General features: G+C 40.8%; 1 protein-coding gene across 7 annotated transcripts in view; it reads right to left on the bottom strand.

Annotated features, from left to right (window-relative positions):
- The window catches only part of pde5ab (phosphodiesterase 5A, cGMP-specific, b), an 88,377-nt gene that overhangs the window by 56,681 nt on the left and 15,673 nt on the right, over positions 1 to 16,023 (bottom strand). For 4 of the 7 annotated variants that reach the window (XM_067523824.1, XM_067523826.1, XM_067523825.1 and 1 more), the window contains exons 1-3: positions 5,067 to 5,369; positions 576 to 1,104; positions 318 to 491 (exon numbers count right to left, since the gene is read on the bottom strand). In XM_067523824.1, the coding sequence (XP_067379925.1) occupies positions 318 to 491; positions 576 to 1,104; positions 5,067 to 5,164 (801 nt within the window). In that variant the 5' untranslated portion in view covers positions 5,165 to 5,369. Of the gene's footprint in view, positions 1 to 317; positions 492 to 575; positions 1,105 to 5,066; positions 5,370 to 16,023 lie in introns of those variants that run through there. The other 3 variants (XM_067523829.1, XM_067523830.1, XM_067523828.1) reach the window with 1 other exon arrangement.

Raw genomic sequence — 16,023 nt, 5'->3', positions numbered from 1 at the left:
TTAAGTTTCAAATCAGGTTAGACATGTAGTTTTGATTGCTAAGAGTATTCTAAAGCCCTGGAGAATGCATTATGTAAATATGTGTCCTGTGTGTCTGATAAAGATAAACCCTCCAGAGAGGCCTACCCCTCCTACCCTTCAAGTCTGCTTGGTCAGCAAGAACCATCAAACAGACTCTAAAGCAAACACAAGCCTGCTTCAACACACACAGAAAGGCTCACACAGCCAACCAGCTTATTACAGGCTTCACTAGCATCCACACTAAGCCTGTTGTTATTAAGGTAAAATAAGGAAACCACACTATATGACATCATTACCTCGTATGCATTCTTGATATTCAGCAGCTGGCCTGTTGCAGCCACGTGTCCCACAATGCCCTTGTTCCACTCAAGGCGGATGGAGCTACTGGAAGATTCCTCCAGAGTGGATCCCTCAGCCACATCGAACAGGCGGCTAACCAAAAACTTCTTGTTGGAGCTGTCCTCACCCACCTGGGACATCACACATACAGCACGATGGAGCCACATAACAAGATGATTGAATGACCCCCTAGGAAAGAATAAAATATTACCTACCAGGAACAGTGAATACCGATCTGCAGCGATAAGCTCATTTATGTGGAGGAAGATCTTGTGGCAGAGTGCTGTCACATCAAGATGACTCGACACATCCTTCACCAGCTCCAGAAGCCTGGCACAGCGGTCACCGCCGCTGGCACTACCTGCCCCGGGGTATTCACCTCCATTACCACCAACAACACCCTCACCCATCACTGAGCCCCGGAAAGGGACCGTTTCACGTTCAGAGTCGCTGAGAAATGTCAGAGAACCCTCAGAGTCTTTAACCACAATGGGTCTAAGTGGGCGGTCGAACTCTGATGCTGAGATTTTGCGAGTCGGTGTACCTGGGACCGGGCTGGGGACTGTGGCTGGGGAAGGGCAGCGGTTGTCCAAGAGGCTGAGGGTAGGTGGGAGGATAGTGGAGGCAGAGGGCAAGATGGAGTCTGTGGAGCACTGGTGGGTACGCTGCTGTTGAGGATTTTCCTTTGAGGAAGATGGCTGGATGGTGTGGACACGCTCAGCGAACCAGGCATTCACCATCTCCCTGTTAAAATGGAGAAAAAAAATGACCACTCTTTGAGCTGATGTACTAGAAGCTGTACTGTTAGACATAACACCACCTGAAACACAGATACATGTAGTTCCTGACTAACAGACCTTGTTACTGGAGACAGTTCTTACTTACAGTAGATACTATAACTACCAATATAAACAGACCTTTTATCCCTTTTATATTACATTTAAAAAAAAGGGGACATACTAAATGTCTAGGAAAAATACACAATACAACACATTGGCTGTTGAGGATACTATGATCAGCTATACATCAGTAATTGACATCCCACCAAAATGCATATTCTGATCTGTCCTCACACAACAACAGAAACAGACCATCCATCCAAGACAGTATGCTAGAGTAGCTAATTTATGCTGCAGTTTTGAATGAAAAGGCAAAACACAGTCGAAAAATGCCAAATTTGGATAAGATGGTGGATGGAGACATGTGGGCAGCAAGGACAGTAAATTCTCCAGACAGGGTAGGACATAAATAGCCTTCACACAAGTGAGGTGAAGTTTAGCAGAGCTGTGAATTCAAACCATTACCATTTCCAGACATTAAAACAGAATCTTTTGTTTCCCATCTCATACACTTAATGTTGATGCTCCATGAAGTTAGTTATATGAAGGAAACCTACATACCTTGGTTGGTCCTGACCTAAAGAATTCTCAGTTAGGTCCGAATCAAAATAGCTGGTGTGAAAGAAGCTTTGGAACACAGTCCAGACCAAAGAACCAGAATAAAGACCAAGCAAAACAGTCGGTGTCAGTCCGGATTAAACTGAACCATGGTTTGCTTCGCGTCTAAAACACCTTTTGCGTTGTGCAGACCTTCAAACTAATTACAGAAAGTTAAGGCAGGATATTGTCACCCCTTAAACAATAGAAGATTTTTTAAAAATCGGACTCAAAAATAAGCCACAGGTGAGAAGAGGAAACTTGATATTTAATTTTACCTTGGTCCAAAAGAAAAACAAAGATTTTAAAAAATGTCAAACAGATGCAGAACATGTGAAGAAAAGTTTCTGGGAGAATAAGCAGGTTGGCGATATAAGTGAACGGGAGAGCAATGCTACTTAAAAGTAGTACAATAAAGTGTAGGATATCAGATAATAAAGCCCAAGTAGGTGATGACAATATGTTGGTAAGTCAATTCCTATAGCGGGTTTACAAAACTGCAGTGTGAAATTAAAACCATCTCAAACATATTCAGTTTTAGAAAAACCTGAGACATGGTTCAGATGTGAAAACACCCTTAGCAAGATAGCAACTGGTTCCAACAGCAAACTACACACTGTGTGGTTTAACCCCTGAATTCTCAACGCCAACTGACCCGAAAGACATTGGGTGCAAAACTTTGCATCCCCTTATTTTGAAATGGCAAAAAGAGCAACAACAATTTTTTTTCCCATCAACATAATATGCAGCTCGTACAAATGTTCCTTTCTTCTTTTTGTAAACCTGTAACTATCAGAGCGTCAGCTGAGTATTCAAATACTTTTAATAATTTCACATACAGCACAGTATTCAAAACCAACCATTACGTCAGCAGGTTGATTTGTTTAATCGTGCGGAGGTTTGGGTGCTGCTGTGGAAATGCAAAACAAAAGCACATACAGGAAAGATTCCTAAACATTATTTTCTGAGGAAGAAAAAGAAAACCATAGGTGCATTTTCATCGGCAAAAATATCGGCAACAATATTTTCTAAGTTCACAAATTGCCATGAATTGGAGGATGATCCTAGAGGAAGCTAGATACTTTATACTAGTCATGCTTTCAGCAGCTTGGCTCTTCCTAATGGAGGGACCATGGATGTATTATGAGACCTGGATAAAGGATCGAAACATGGCACTTTCTTGTGAAAGTTGCTCTGTGGCACATATTATTACAAACATTATTATTCTTCCAGATTCTAGCCTAGAGAATGACCCAGATGATCCTCATGCTTCTAGTTTTTGGTCCCATGGAGTCATCCTCTAGGCAGCACCTGTCAGCTTCCCACACACAAGAATGCTGATGAAATAATATATTCTTGCAGTTCTTTCTACAGTGTCCCACAGATATTGGACTGAATTAATTAAATTCTGGTCATTTGTTTAATTCCATTTGTGGAGTTTGTGACACTCAGTAAAAGTGTGTTTACCAGTTTATAGCTGCTCCTTTAATAATGAGTCATTACTGGAAAATCGCATTTTGGGTGTGTGCGTTGCAATACTGCGTTTTCTACTACGCCTTACTTTACTGCCCAGTGCTGTTCCTGGCAGCTTGATGGGAACAGATTTAGATTGTGTCACCGTTGTTCTACAGATTATACTACATGCATCTGAGAGAATTTTACTGAATTAAAGGAGAACAGTCGGCTCTGAGCAAAAAGGACACCGGATGAAAACACAGCCAATGTGGGGACTAAATGTAATGCAAATGTTTTCATGAAAAAATATTTTGGCAGATAAAATAAAAGGGAACATAGGTAATAATGCAGAATGTGATAAACTGTTTTCATTTAGCCTGTAGCTCCCTTATGTGGCAGTTTTAGAATTGCCCCCCATTTTTTTTTTTTTTTTTTGCTTCACCTTGAGTTTTCAAACACACTGATTGTCCAGTGACTCACTCGGGTGCTTTCAGGCCACTGAAAAGCTCTGTTCACCTGAGCGGAAGGCCAAAACTGGAAAAGATGGTAAAAGGCGGTGGCCATGAAATTAAGCATGGTGTCTTGGGCTCCGAGCCAGACATATAAAACTTTGAGATCCACAGAGAACGGGCTGTTATCTGGCTGCAGTGTGTCAGAGCCAGTCAGCTTGCATCCTCCAGCTCCCATTGAGCTGTCTGCCTCCCAACAGAGCCAACCCTAATGTAGGCAATCCAGGGGAGGTGTGGCTGAATCAAATCAATACCGCTCTAAGAAAATGCCTCTCAACCAGAACAGCAGAATGAGTGATATGTGCAAACATCTAGTGCTGAGAATATCAAGTTTGCTTTCTTTTGTAATGTGGTCAAACACAGCTGGAGAGGAAAACCTCTGTCATCTAACAATGCGTCTTATTTATAAAGATGAACACTGGATTGCTGTTGTGAGATGAAAGGAAAAGTAACTGAAGTTGTTGTTATGGTTTAAGTGGATAAATGGGTTTAAAGAGGTTTGCCAGTAAAACAAACTGAGATCTTAAGTGTCTTGATGAAGTGCTGCCAGGATGATGAAATGCCCAGATATGCCTGCTGGGGAAAAAAGAAAATAACATGTATGGGGGCTGTATAAGGCATGTTGTCGAGAAAAACTGATATGGAATCTGTTTGCTCAAGAAGTTAAATGGATCATTTATTCCTAGTCACACTTTCTAAGTCCTAAAATGAGGAGACGGGGAAAAAAGTAATTTAATTTATGGCACAGGCACCTACAGTATGTAAGGCTCGTATAATTATCACCATGGACCTATTCAACAGAACACGCTGAGAATTAAACAGCAGTAAAAGTTAATGATTAAAGGACCATGTGTAATTCTCCTGAGCAGTTAGTGATTGTGAAGTGAGTGGCGAAATGAAAAAAAAGAAGAAAAAAAACAAGCTGTGAGGAACTGGCTGCTGTGAGCGGACAGATGGTGTAAATGACAACAGAGGAGCTCTGTGGCATCCACATCACTGCAGGTACAGCAGACATCCTGAGCAGGCACACAAGGTTTCCCAGGTCACCACATGTACACATTCAGTCTCAGGTTAGACAGACGTCCTGACTATGATAAAGAGGTGAGGTGACACCTATAAAATAATCTAAAGCAACAGAGGAAATTAAACTGCCCCTGATTATCTGTTAGGCTGTACACAAACGCAAACTGAGTTTATTTGCACTTAATCTCTCTGGAGACTACAAACACACACACACACACACACACACGCACGCATACACCCATTCACCAGAATGCACACAATCATGTCCACACTCCGCTTTTACCTTGACGCCTTCCTGATAAAGTAGGAGTGGGTGAACTCCAAGTGGTCGTCCAGCCACGCTTCCATCCTCTCGCTTTCTGGAGAGCAGCAGTCCTCCATGGCGCAAAGGCGACAACAGTCTCCCACTTTGAGCTCCGGTTACCGCCTACATCTAGACGCGGAAGAGCCGGTACCGAATAATGTAAACGGACAAAAGAGAAAGCGAGAGAGAGAGAGACAGAGAGAGAGAGAGAGAGGGAGACACAGAGAGAGAGAGACAGAGCTGCTCACCGGGCAGTCGGTCGGTACGCGCGGATCAGAAAAAAGCGATGAGTGCGCGCTTCCTAGTTGGTGAAGCGACTGTTGGAGAGAGAGAGTTTAGAAAGAAGGAAAGAGAGAGAGAGAGAGTGAGCGCGCGCACTCGTTTGATGCAGGGCGATACAAATATATTAAGAAAAGCAGTTGAAACTCCAAACCTACAGTGTTTACTTGGGTATATTAATGAAATGTTATATATTATAGCAGACTACACACTGTAAACTAAGGACACATTTTAAAGAGTCGGTATTTTGTCATTTTATATAATAAAAGCTTTTTCAAAGTTTTTCAAAGTCCCCGCTCCCAGCTATATGTCGAAGTGTCTCTGGGCCTCCGGTTACCGCATATCCCATCTCCAGCTGCGCAGTGCCGGTCAAAGCCCGGTGGAGCTTGGGGAGGGTTGCGTCGCGAAGGGCATCCAGCATAAAAACGGCGCCAAATCAACATGAGGACAATGATCCGCTGTGGCGACTCTGAACTCAGGGGATGACCCGAAAGGACAAAATAAAATAAAAAATAATTAAAAAGAAAACTCGTAGGCTGGAGCTTATCCCATCTGTCACTGAGTGAGATGAAGGGTTGACACTGGACAAGTCAACAGTCTGTTTCAGGGTCAACACAGTGAGACATAGGCCTGTTTCACATATGAACGCTGGACAGTGTCAGGGGAATTCTGCCTCGGACATTGTCCAGAGTGGCCTTTCACACCTGTAACTCACCGCAGGAGCTCGCTGGAGAAAGAATCATCCTCACATGTGAAAATCCACACGATTTCCTTGCATGATGGCTGCACACAGGAGGCACAACGTGATATAAAACTTAAGCTGTGGGGAACAGTGTTTTGTATACAGCACATCAGAGCCGTGCATCTAACAAAAAAAGGTTCAATCATAGAAACGGCATCAACACACCCACTGCTGGCTTTAAATCGTCCTACAGATTTACAGAGATACAGCACGCAACGAGCTATACGGAGACAGACAACCATTCACACCTGCTAGCAATTTAGCAAACTCCACATAGAAAGGCCACAGCTGGCCGGGCTGCAAACCGGGGACTTTTTAGCTATAAGGCAGCAGCACTAACCACTCCACCACAGGGCTGCTTGCACCTAAACATGTTAAATTGCATTAACATAAATCCTCAACAGATGCTCTAAGGAAAACAACTTTACTCAAAATCTGCAGATTATCGATTTCTCCATTTAGGTGGTTTCTCAACAGGAAAAGATTTTGAAAAAAGAATCTTTGCAAAAATAGCATCTAAGGCTTCTTCCACAAGCTTTGTTAAATTAAATATGTCTCGGTGTAGAGGGACTGAAATTGTTTATCATGTATAGCATTATTTTTTTTTTAAATTGTGAATAGAAATATTTCAGTATTTTGTGTTTTAAACTACAATTTCAAAGTTTCAAACTAAAGAAGAATCAAACAGTGCATGAAGTTAAAGTCTACTAACATGCTGCCTGTCTCTGTAAAAATGTAATATAATCAATTCAGTGAATTTGTACAATTTAATTCATTTGAGTTGTCATTTTAAGTTAAGGCATTAGTCCAGAACAACTAAGTGTAGATAAAAATACACGAACGCTCGGCTTTGTGTCTCCACGGGGAGCTGTGTGATATCCGATAAATGTCCCCAACACGTTACTTAAATGACACTAGTCATTTGAAAACTAGACAATATGAGTTATAGTTAGATCTGGCTTGGCAACTCTAAACCAGCTCTTAGTGATGCCGGTATTTTCTGGAGAGGAAATATTCTGTGGGGGACACGTTTGGTCTGTTTGTACAAATATGTTTAAAGTGTCGATGTAGGATGATAGGCTGTCACTTGTATGTCCCATCTTCAGCCTCCCTTTTCTTCTTTTGAAGTAAATGAATTCATAAGAAAAGAGTCTGTAAATACCTTGCAGCCTGCGTAAGGACTCCACTAAACAAGCCTGAACAATCTCTCTGGGAAGGTCAGGAGTTAAAAACTAATATCCTCATCCAATTCTATTCCAAAAATAGCTTTGTCTTGGTGAGAGATACGCAATATTCCCTTTGTTCTTTTAATAGAGCACAGTATTCCAGGCATTCTCAAAAATCCTCTGCAGAGGTATTTCAAGATGTCTGACAATGTTTATGTAATTATGAATGAAGGCTAAGGAGAGTTCTGGGAATCTTCTAATGAGTTATGAAATAAACTGGAGCATTTCTGGAACAATATTGAAAGGCTATAATAAAGTCTTATAAGAGGCTTAAGGTACTTTTACAAGACCTAAAAAAATGAGATCTGAACCTCTTATTATCAATCAAAAACATTAACTGTTGAATAGAAGCTGAGTGCAGGCTGAACCTAGTGACGGTATGTTTCGGGCCGGCTTCATGTTAGCTAGCAGCTAGCTTAGCATGTCTTTTAGCATGGCATTGAGTGGTTAAGCTTTGTGAGTCAGGACATGATTAGCCTAGCTTAGCACTAACTTAGCAAAGTAGAAGTGACCTCCAACACCTCCGGAGAACAGGATAATTACAGTACCAAGGTTTATAGGAGTTGTTGGCTTATTTTTCTAAACTTTATACAGAGCCACGCTGCCAGTTTTCCCTTCATCCAGCCTTTATGCTAACGTTAACCTAGTTAGTCTTGACACCGGCTACTTAGTAAACACATGAACAACCTGTATGCTAAAGGTTTTAAAACAAATACACCTAGTGGTGGCTGTAGCTCAGTTGGTAAAGGCGTCTAGTGACCACAGGGTCAGTTGTTCGATCCCCAATCCTGGATATATGTCGAAGTGTCTTTGGGCAGGACACTGAATCCCCAACAGCCAATTCCCATCCCCACTCGTGCAGTGCCGGTCCAACTGTGCCGAATCAACATGCGGACAATGATCCGCTGTGGCGACCCTGAACTCACGGGATAAGCAGAAAGGACAAAAAAAAAAAAAAAAAACTCCACACAAATAGTGCAGGGTATAACAACCCATGTTGCAAGAAGCATTATATAGTCCTACATGTATACATGGGATAATCCCATTGCTGAGCACCACTCTTTGTATGCCCTCATTTATCTTGTCTTCATCATCGTGATGCACATTTATCATCTCCAGGGAGGTTTGTCATTAATGTCTGTTTAGATGTTTGTTCTATACAAAGCGGATTCACAGTGGCCACAGGATAAACATTTTAACCTTTTCATCTGCGCTAAGGACCTCCTCAGAAACACGCCAAACCAGTTTCTAACAAGCAGAACACATAAACAAGGCAACCGATAATTGGGAGAAATTAGTCAAAAATTCTAGGTTTTTCAACCAGGCTAGAACTCTTTGGGGGAAAAAAATGAATATTTTGTTAAGACATAAGAATAATTTCTATTAGCACTGATTATCATCTCTTTCGGTTTTCAACAGCAGAAACTGGTTGCAATTTAGACACTGAAATAAAAGGAGGAAATTCCTTTGTTAGGCACAAATCCAACTCAGATCCTTCCTTTATTAATTTCTTTTGACCTTACTTAGCCTGCATACGGTGATTACGATGCTAATTCCAAATAAACAATTCCCAGTAAACCTTCAGCAGTAGTTAGCTTTTCAATTATCCTGTGAATCACATAGCTGAAGGAGCTCAGGATGTTATTGATGAAATCCAATGGCTTTTTAGCCTCTGTGTCTGCTCTCACTCTGCGGGTCTCCAGTGTCCACCAAGCTGGACACTTGGTCCCGCTGGGGGTGTTGCCTTACCAGCAGATGGTGGTTGGTCATCCCGTGGGGTGGGGGTGGGTGGGGGACCACCAGCAGCATCCCAACCCCCTTTTAAGCTTCCCACCACCCAGAAAATGCAAACAGCCAATCAGAGACAACAGAGCCTGTTGTTAGTCTAATGGTGAGGTGGAGAAGGAGGGGGACACAAAACAGATGCTTCTTCTCTAATTTGGTCATTTGGCCTATAGTATGTAGTTGGGTTCCTTTGGCTTCATAAGATTTTTTACTATGACAAAAACTATACGAAATAACGAAATTAAATAATTTTATATTTTTAGATTTAAATGTTACATTTCTTATATAGTAAGACTGAAAATAAGACAGGCTACATGTAGCAAAGTAAGTTTACCTGTGACTTCCAAATCAAGGTTAAAAAAGAAATTGTGAACAAGCCTGAACAAGTTGATGAATATTGGCAGAACATTCTATATAGTGCATTTATAGATGTACTATGAATCAAAGTTTGTAAATACACAATGAAGAGATGACTCCCAGTCGTAAAAAGGCTTCGAAAGAGTTTTCCAAAAATGGCCATAACTCCAACACACTGTGCAAAAAAAAAAAAAATAGTGAAAATTCTGACATGACCAAATACAAATATGTGGTCTGACTGGAATCAACAGAACACAAAATAGAGAACTAGAACCCCTCCAGCAGACGTAGATGAAAATATTAATCTGTGGAAAATGGCAGAACACCTGTCTGCAGATTTGTAAAAGACTTTTATCATGCTTGCCCATAAGGAGTGAATGTGTCAATAGAAATAATGGAGGGACCTAAAGTGGAGGAAATAGCCCGACTAATGGATTTTGTATGAACGTTTTTGCAACAATAATAATAAACAATTTTACTTCATTCCTCTTTTACAAAATTTACAGAATTTGTGATTACTTGGCATTTTAGTTATACTGCTCATGGGGAAACTACTTTTGTTGAATACTGTGTACGTATTATAGTCCTTGTACAGGCAAAGTATTTAATTTTTAAGCATTTGAAGACATTTTTCTGAATTAGATTCTTTTGAAGTGCAAACCCCATTTTAAGAAAAGCTGGGACATTGTTTAACTGTAAATGAAAATAGAATGAATAGTATAAAGTATATGTAGTATATAGACAACATATATGTTGAAACTGAGAAATGTGATTGTTTTGTGAAAAAAATTTGCTCATTTTGAATTTTATGTGAGCAGAAATGTTTCGAACAAGTTGAAAGAAAGAAAGGCAAAAAAAAAAAAAAAAGACAGGAAAGATTGTGAAATGCTGAAAACAAAATCTGGTGGAACAACTGACATTATTGGTCTGTATCATGGTTGGGTATAAAATGAGCATCCCAGGGAACCCGAGTGTTTCAAAAGTAAGAATAGAGTTAGTTTAATCCCCCGGAACATAACATTTCCTAATATAAAATCTAAACAAGTTTAGGAAATTTTATTATCTGTGGTTCATAATGTCATTAAAAGTTTCAGAGAATCTAGAGAAATCTCAAGGGTCTCAAGCATCTGTGAAGGCTTGATGAATGAAAGGTTTTGGAGCAACATATCCCACAATTTAGACCACATGTTTTTTAAGGAAAGAGCTTTCAGTAACACAATGTCAAACCGGATTCTGCACATTTTACAACAGAAAGCCTCAGTAGAAAAAGGGTCCAGGTACTAAAATGACCTGCCTGTAGTCCAGACCGGTCACTCATTGAAAACATTTGGAACATTATCGAGTACAAAAAGTAGAACAATGGTGCAAAAAAGGTGACTTCAAAATTACATTAGTTGGTTTCCTCGCTTCCAAAATGTTCCCAAATAACTCCAGAGACCTGTGTAAGATAGAGAAATTATCCCATTAACTTTCCATGGAAATACTTTGCAATTCCACACTAATCATCATTTTGATCAGAGTCAAAATACTGAACCCTGATCTGGAAGATGTTAACATAATTTGGTGATAAAGGAAAACTTTAAATGAAAATCGATTACATTTTTATCCCAATAGTTTGTAAAAATGTCAGTGGTGAAGTGCTATATAACATCACAGATACATGTATATGTACATGTTTATATAGGAGCACGTGTGCATACTCTCCCCCACACTGAGCAGTGACCACAACTGACTAAAACAAGAAAACTGTAATCGATTTTAAAACTTCGTAAGCACAAATTTCCTATGAGTTAGAGTAATGTGAAAAATGTCAAATCTGAAATTACATAGGGCTTTATATAAGGCCTAAATAAAGGTCTTCCCTTCAAATATAGAGTTGAATAAATGTCCCTTCAGGACCATCTGAACTCCCCACTTCCCTACTGTAAAAAGCATGCAACACAAACCCCAAGTCCCCCAGGCTGCCTCCTGCCTCTCCTCCTCTGCCTCCTCTGAATGTTTTAAAGCCGAGCTGGTCACATCTCGTCTGAACCACTCAGCTTTTCTTTACAAACAATGACCACAAAGGAGAAAGGCAGCTACAGTACAACTGTGCTGTAACAGTGGACCCATACACGCAGTGAACACACAGAAGTTAAACTGCAACAGAAACTGTGCCAGCAGGCAATGCACAAACAATTTCTAAATGAAGATACTGTGAAATGTCTCACTCACAGAGACACACTCTGCTGCACTACTCTTTGTCCATCCCCTGTGGTCAGATCAGTGGTGGCATAATTGAAAGGCTTTTAGTGTGTACAGCAGGACTTGTTGTTTAGATGCATGTATGAATAGAGCTTTAGCATATGTGAAGGCCAAAAGTAAAAATAGGAATCATGCAGTGTCCGTATTGGATCTAAAAACACACTTATGATGCCTACAAGAGTTATTCAATGTTTTCTTCATAACGTTGTCCTTTTTAGGCCTTGAGATGCTTCTGATAAAGACAAAAGACATTGTAAGACTTTGTGGTGCAGAATTTATAATCACAACATTTTCCGATGATTAATTCCATTGGAAGCAGTGTGATTTGCTGGAGGTGGTGAACAAAATATGGGTTGTGTTCTCACAAATTTCAACTTTGGCAAACTTTCACTCATAAGTTTAACGAATTGAAAGATATCGGTTGAAACCATCATCCAAACTGACAACTAGACTGTTCTCTGAGTGTATGCATCAGAATAGTACAGTGGTTAAGTTAAAATACAAAATCAACTTATTAGGACTTATTTGTAAAAAGTGCAGTTTTAGTGTAGATAAGTACTTGGATTATACAATGATCGTGTCTATAGTTCTTCAATGGCTCATTATTGAGTTGATAGGTGCCTACTGTATCGGCTGGCAGAACATAGTTAGGTAGTTATTGTTCTATCTTACACCACGACTTCATTGTCGTGGTTGTAATTACTAAAGGTGGAACTACAACTTGAGTTATTTGATCCAGAAACTACAAGCTTATGTTTAGGCACAAAGGAATTGGTTGAGGTTGGGCAAAAGGTCGTGGGTTGGATTAAAATAAAGTAACAGCACTGACTAAAGTGACATTAAGTGTTGATTTGAAATGGAGTTTTTCATGAAGTCATGCAAATGTTTGTACCATTCATCCATCCATCCATCATCTGTAACCGCTCATCCTGTTTGGAGCTGTGGAGGGCTGGAGCCTATCCCAACTGGTAAGAGGTGCGGTGCACAGCACTCATAAGGTACTGCAACAGCATTTTAACTGGTTTGACGTCTTGATTCTTTCAATTTTCTGTGTTCACTTTACAGGTGTGTTTCGGATCGTTGTCTTTGGGTTTGTGCATAATTTATATATTTTTTTTTTTACTCGAAAAAACAAAACAACAAAACATAGAAATAAAAGAGGGAGAACTAACTTTTTCACATTATTTTTTTTTATGAACTTGACCATAAGCTAAACTAGCCACAACCAGCAGGAGAAACCAAAGTACCTACAAAGGGCTAATACAGCATGTCATCAAGCTTTCACCTCCAGCTGCGTTGTTCCAGAGAGGGAAGCCGTGGATTTGCTGCTGCTGGTGGATTTACCACTAGTGCCAACACTAGAGAAAATCTCAACGTCTGACATAATTAACTCGCCATATTCAAGTTCATCACACGATGAACCATTTACATTATAGACACTGTCTAAACTTTCTTACTTATCTTTACTTCCAAGACATATTGTACCAATTCTCAAACAACTGCTAAATTGAAGAATGGTGTTTTTAGAGAACGACAAACAAGGCTTTAGAATTTCAGTCTGGTTATTTTGAGGATATTTCCAATTTATTGCTGGCTGTAAACCTTTTAGCTTGTTTATCTACAATATTTTATTTGTAGGTATATCGTGAAATAGTGGAACTGAGATGTAGAATAATAATAGATCTAGATCTAGAATAATATGTTATTAAATAGGGATCACACATCTTGGTGTAAGGTATAGAAAGGGATGAGCTGAAGGGGATGAATGTTTGCAACAGTTTGGGCCATTAATCAACAGTTCACATTTGTTTTTCACCTGATTTATTTCATATGACTGGGGGATGCGTTTGAAAAAGGACGTTGTAATAAACCAGCATTAATATATCTATTAAAGGGCAGGATGAGGAGGAACAGTCGATGACGGCTGAAGCTGTTACTCCCTCATCAAACAACATCCAGTGAAGCCTTTGAGGTCACTGTTGTCTCTTTGAACTGCTCTCAGAAAACCAAACCGTACTCCCACATACACACAGACACACACACATACACATATTGTAAAATCATGACATTCACATCATGAATACAGACACGTAGACACAGAAGGTATAAATTGCTAGTACACTGAAGATGAGTGAGGATAAACCCAGCGCTGCCCAGAGCTACAGTGAGGATTTTAGACTGTAAAGTTTGCATTCCAGCCAAATGAGCCAATTTTTTTGAAATGTGGATGTAAAATTGGAAATATTAAAAGAAAGATCTGAGTCTACCTCTCTCTGTACAGACCACACACACAAAAAAAAAGACCTGAGATCAATTGAAGAACAGCACCTTGTTAAGTTTGGATGAGCAAAATAAAAAATACTACTTCTTCTTCTTCTTTTCCTTTCAGCTTCCCTTTCAGGAGCCGCCACAGAGAATCATGTGCCTCCATTTAACACCGTCCTCTGCTCTCTCGAACCAACTATCTACAACACATCTAACATGAGCTGTCCCTCTGATGTCCTCATTCCTGATCCTGTCCATCCTCGTCCCTCCCAAATAGAACCTCAACATCTTAAGCTCTGCTACCTCCAGCTCTGCCTCCTGTCTTTTCTTCAGTGCCACTGTCTCTAAGCCGAACAACATCTCTGGTCTCACCACCGTCTTGAACATCTTTCCTTTCATTCTCGCTGATATTCTTTTATCACGCACCACACCTGACACTTTTCCTGCTTCCACAGACCTCTTCACCTCTTTTCCAAACTCTCCGTTGCTCCGCAGACCCACCTCCACCTTGAACTCCTCTGTCACACCTGCAGCACCTCACCACTGTCTTACAGCTCTCATACATGTCCTGCACCACTCTAACATCTCTGCTGCTCCAGACGTCCTCATACAATACCACAGCTCCTCTCTCTGCACCCTGTCATACGCTTTCTCTAAATCTACGAAGACACAATGCAACTCCCTCTGACCTTCTCTGTACTTCTCCATCAGCGTCCTCAAAGCAAATACTGCATCTGTTGGACTCTTTCTAGGCATGAAACCATATTGCTGCTCACAAATGTTCACCTCTGCCCTTAGCCGAGCTTCCACTACTCTTTCCCACAACTTCATTGTTTGGCTCATCAGGTTTATTCCTCTGTAGTTGCCACAGCTCTGCTCATCTCCCTTGTTCATAAAAATGGGCACCAGTACACTTCTCCTCCAGTGCTCAGCATCCTCTCACTCTCCAAGATCTTGTTAAACAAACTAGTCAGAAACTCTACTGCCACCTCTCCTAGACACTTCCATACCTCCACAGGTTTGTCATCAGGACCAACTGCCTTTCCACTCTTCATCCTCTTCAACATCCTCCTCACTTCACTCTTACTAATCTTTGCTACTTCCTGCTCCACACCAGTCACCTCTTCTACTCTTCGTTCCCTTTCATTTTCCTATCACACTCCTGGCACCTGTCAATACATTTCCATCCTTATCTTTAATCACACTAACCTGCTGCACATCCTTCACATCTCTATCTCTTTGTCTGGCCAACCTGTCATCTTCCTCACCACCAGCATCATTTTACACACCACCATCCTGTGTTGTCTGGCTACACTCTCCTCTACCAATACTTTACAGTCACTGATCTCTTTCAGATTACAACGTCTACACAAGATGTCGTCTACCTGAGTGCTTCTACCTCCGCTCTTATACATCACCATAAGTTCCTGCCTCTTCTGGAAGAAATTGTTCACTACAGCCATTTCCATCCCTTTGCAAAGTCAACCACCATCTGTCCTTCTGCGTTCCTGTCCTGAAGAGCAAACCTGCCCATCACATTCTCATCACCTCTGTTCCTTCACCTACATGTCCATTAAAACCTGCACCAATCACCACTCTCTCACCTCTGTGGATGCTCTGCATCACTTCATCTAACTCACTCCAGAATTTCTCCTTCTCTTCTAACTCAAATCCTACCTGTGGGGCAAAACAACTAACAAAATTGAAAATCACACCTTCAATTTCCAGCTTCAGACTCATCAACCTGTCTGATACTCTTTTCACCTCTAGAACATTCCTCACAAACTCCTCTTTCAGGATAACTCCAACTACATTTCTCTTCCTATCTGACCCATGGTAGAACAACTTGAACCCTGCTCCTAAGCTTCCAGCCTTGCTACCTTTCCACCTGGTCTCCTGGACACACAGTATATTCACCTTCCTTCTCTGCATCCTGTCGATCAACTCCCTAGCCCTCCCTGTAGTAGTCCAAGCATTCAAAGTCCCTACTGTCAGTCCTACATTCTTAGCTTTCCTCTTCTCTCTCTGCCTACGAACA

Source organism: Channa argus, chromosome 12, assembly GCF_033026475.1.
Source record: "Channa argus isolate prfri chromosome 12, Channa argus male v1.0, whole genome shotgun sequence".
NCBI classification, from domain to species: Eukaryota; Metazoa; Chordata; class Actinopteri; order Anabantiformes; family Channidae; genus Channa; species Channa argus.
Note: the sequence above shows the minus strand (reverse complement) of the source record. Positions and strands in the feature narration are given on the sequence as shown.